This window comes from Phalacrocorax carbo, chromosome 2 (genome assembly GCF_963921805.1).
Source record: "Phalacrocorax carbo chromosome 2, bPhaCar2.1, whole genome shotgun sequence".
NCBI classification, from domain to species: domain Eukaryota; kingdom Metazoa; phylum Chordata; class Aves; order Suliformes; family Phalacrocoracidae; genus Phalacrocorax; species Phalacrocorax carbo.
In genome coordinates, this window is record NC_087514.1 from 38,690,311 (window position 1) to 38,693,958 (window position 3,648).

A 3,648-nucleotide genomic window follows, 5' to 3' on the forward strand; every position below is an offset into this window, starting at 1 on the left:
CCTCCTCCCCCCCCTCCCCCCGGGACAGGTGCCAGGCTCCCGCCCGCTGCCCGCCCCCCCCTTCCCCTCACGTAGTTTACCAAAAGCGAGGACTTTGCACGGCTGAAGCGTCAGATTCAGCTCCTCAGGGCCCGCGGAGCCCCCGCGCCTCTGCTCGGGTTTCCTCATCGCTGCTGGAAATGCACAAACTACCCAGGTTTTCAGTGGTGAAAGTTCACCCATAACGTCGTCAGCAGCATAAAAACGGGGGTGTGTGTGGAAAAATGCCATGTTCTCTGGTTGAGCAGGTACAAGATGCGCCCTGTGGAGACTTCAGGAAAACTGTAGGTCTGGAACATAAAACAGCTTTTCCTTTGCATTTCCAAGTACTTTTTGCCCCTGATTTGCCTAGCTACTGCCATGAAAGCTTGGTACCAATGGGTTGTGCCCATGAGACTGCTCCTGCCACTGGCAAGTCCGAAGCAGCCGGCGGTGGTGCAGGCTGCTCAGCACAGTGGCAAGAAACATTTAAAAAGCAAAGAACACATCTTATACAAAGCCCATAGGTTGAGCACCATAGTCAGTCCATCAATACCACCCAAATCCCTTCAGCTCCAAGGCATACAATGCCCCTTCTGCCCTCGGCAGCTGCCTTATACAGATGTTTTGCTTTTTGATCATGCTTAAGCTACCATCCTACTGAGCTGCTAGAGAATGAGATAGCAGAACCGCTATACAGTCACTTAGCTTTTTCAAAGACTCAAGTACTTGCAGCAGAATACTATGTTTTTATTAACAACTCACAACTTTACTACTTGAAAGCTTGAGAACTTAATTTACTTGAGATTGCTGGAGCTTGTTTTACTACCCCGTTACCAGGAACGGCCCCAGGGAGCAGCATCCTCCCTGCAGCCAAGCCACACACTGGGACAGCAAATTGTACTTTGTGTTTCAAGCGTATAGGAAGCACTACAGAGTTTAAGAGAGTAATAAACATAAGTCTGAGATAATTTCCAATATCTGCTCCCCAACTGCCTGGTAAACAAAAACACTGCGAAACTATTTCTATGAAATGATGCATTACTGTTAATAGAGGGAGAAATTTAGGTTTTAATCTGCTGTTCAATGCAAACATTTTTCTGTTTAATTCAGTGGCTGGTCACCAGCTTTGGCTTCTTTCTTTAATCAACAGAACCCTCTAAGAAATCTGTACAATTTCTTAGGCCCTGCAATAAATCTTACAGTAAGTTTTCATGTTCCTTTTGTAACTGAACCTGAATACCAGAGAGATGAGCTGCAGAAGTTGACTTACAGAGCAAGAGCTCCACCGTCAGGCCACTTGCCCAGAGCAGAGAGCAGCAGCCACATCCTTTGACCGTAACTGTGCCTGATGGGGATGTTACTCGATCAGAACACAGTCCCAGTTACTGAGCAAGGGACAAGCTTTGCTCAGCTTCAGTCCTGCCTGGAAACGCTGCAGCCATGGCCAGCTGTGAAGCAACATTACCTCTGGGTCCCCACGAAACTGGGTGGGGACTAGGACTCCTCGACACACCACCAGCTCCCCTTAAGCAGGGAACACAGTCCTCCCTGACTGCCAGCTAAGAGCCAAACGCAGGACATTTTAGAAAGACCAGAGCGTATTTATTGACAAATCGGTGCGGGAATAGAGCACCAGGCAGGAGGCTGGAAGTGACAGTCCTGTCCCACACCTCGGTGGGCACCCCGGGTCCCGCACCCCACGCAGTCCCTCCGTCCCTCAGGCCTTCTTCCTCCTGCCGCCGCCGGTGCTGCTGCCCGCAGGCCGCTGCTGCTGCCGCCGGGCTCCGCTCTTCTTGCTGCTGCGGCCAGCCCGCTGCTGCCGGCGGCCACGCTTCCCTCGCTGCGACTGCTTCTTGCCCTTGGCAGCGGCCGCCTCGGCCTCCTCCTGCCGCAGCTGCTTGTTGACGGCCCGGGTGATGTCGAGGACCGGCTTCTTGCTGCCCATGTCCCGCAGCAGCTCCAGCTGCCGGCTGCGCTCGCCCGCCAGGTTGCCCAGAAGCGGCTCGAAGCGGCGCTTCCTGCCGCCGTTGCGGGAAGGCGGCTCCGCGGGCTCCTTGGGCAGCCGGGGCTGGAAGCGGCCGAGCGAGGCAGTGGACACACGGGCGACACGGGCGACGTGGGCCACCTCCTCCCGGCTCTGGTGGCCCGTGGGGTGGAGGGGGGCGGCGGGGACGGTGCTCCCGGCCCGGTGGGCCCGGGCCAGGTTGCGCAGGCGGTTGAGCTCGTTGCGGGCCACCCGTTCCCGCTTCTCCCGCCGCAGCCTGGCGAACTGGTCCTCCTCCGGGTCGGCGCCCTCCGGCACCTCCGCCAGCCAGGCGCGGGCCGGGTCGCCGCCCGCCCGCCGGTATCCCCACCGCCGCCGCCACTCCTTGGCCTGCTCGTCCCACACCAGCGAGGTCCGCTTGCGGCGGCGGATACCCTTCAGCCGGGCGAACTGCTCCCAGCGCGTCGGCGGCCGCGGCCGCGGCGGTGGCTTCTCCCGCGGCAGGCGGAAGGCCGGCTCGGGCAGCCGCGCCACCAGCGGCCCCCCGGCCCCACCGGCCCGCTCGGCCGGCAGCTCCCAGAGCCGGGCCACCAGCAGCTGCGTGTTATCGCGGGCCAGCTCCCGCAGCAGCGCCTCCCGCCGCGGCCCGGCCCCGCGCAGCCCCGCCGCCGCCGGCGGGTTGCGGTCCAGCGCCAGCAGGTTGCCCAAGTCGAACTCCAGCTCTAGCTCCTTCTCCACCGTGACGCTCCGCCGCTTCTCCGCCTCCTGCTCCTCGGCGGCCGCCAGCACCTCCTCCACCCGCACGGCCGCCATGGCGGCGGCGGGACAAGCCAGGCCGGGCCGACCCTGGCCGCTCTCCGCACGTGGGGCAGCCCCGCCGGCCGCTCCCGGAACCGCGGCAGAGCCCTTCCCGGTTCAGGGCGGCGGGGCGGGCACGTCCCAGGGCCTGCCGGGAGTTGTAGTCCCGCTTGCGCCATCCCGGCCCCAGGGGCAGCGCCAGGAGCTGCAGCCCCTGCCTGAGGGAGACCGTTCCTCCCGGCAGAGCCTCCCTGGCCCATCTCCCGGCTGCTGGAGCGTTAATTCCCCGCGATTCCCGTCAGGGGACGCCTGCGGCCGCAAGTGCCGAGCAGGCGCTTCCAATGAACCCGCTGAAATCCCCGGCGACCCCCTCGGGCTGGGGCTGCCAGCGGGTCGGGGCGGCCGCAGACCCCGCTCCCGCCGCCACCGGCGGGGCTGAGGCCGCAGAACATGTGCGGGAGAGTCCGTGCGTGAGGGGATGCAAAGGCCGAACGCTCGGTGGTGTGGAGAGCTGGTGCCACCGTGGCCCCGCAGCTTCCCCTCCCTCTGCTTGCACCCGCGGAATGCTGTGGCACCCAGACACTGAGCCGGTCTGGGACCGAGAAACAGAAAAATACTTTTTCCATGGGTTTTAGGGTGGTTTTGGGTATCATTATGCCTGACAGTCATTGCCGTGGAGCAACACCCGTAAGTGTTCATCACGGTTCCAAAGATTCAAGTGCTGTATTGCAGCTCCACAGAGACCAACGCGGGTCTTGCGGACACGTCTCTCTGCAGAGAAGGGAGGGGAGGAACAGCGTTTGGAAAGCAATATCACCTGGCAGAGGTCTCATCAGGCATCATGA

The 3,648-nt window shown here is 61.4% G+C and overlaps 1 protein-coding gene across 1 annotated transcript; it reads right to left on the reverse strand.

The window, feature by feature from the left end:
- Nucleotides 1-1,601: 1,601 nt before the first annotated feature.
- On the reverse strand, nucleotides 1,602-2,919 carry RRS1 (ribosome biogenesis regulator 1 homolog). The gene has a single exon (XM_064442615.1). It carries the CDS (start codon nucleotides 2,816-2,818, stop codon nucleotides 1,739-1,741), a length of 1,080 nt encoding a protein of 359 aa, XP_064298685.1. The 5' UTR covers nucleotides 2,819-2,919; the 3' UTR covers nucleotides 1,602-1,738.
- Between the last annotated feature and the right edge of the window lie 729 nt (nucleotides 2,920-3,648).

What these genes read in the sequence shown, in the direction of transcription:
- RRS1 (XM_064442615.1), bottom strand. Translation starts at nt 2,818, where the DNA reads ATGGCGGCCGTGCGGGTGGAGGAGGTGCTGGCGGCCGCCGAGGAGCAG.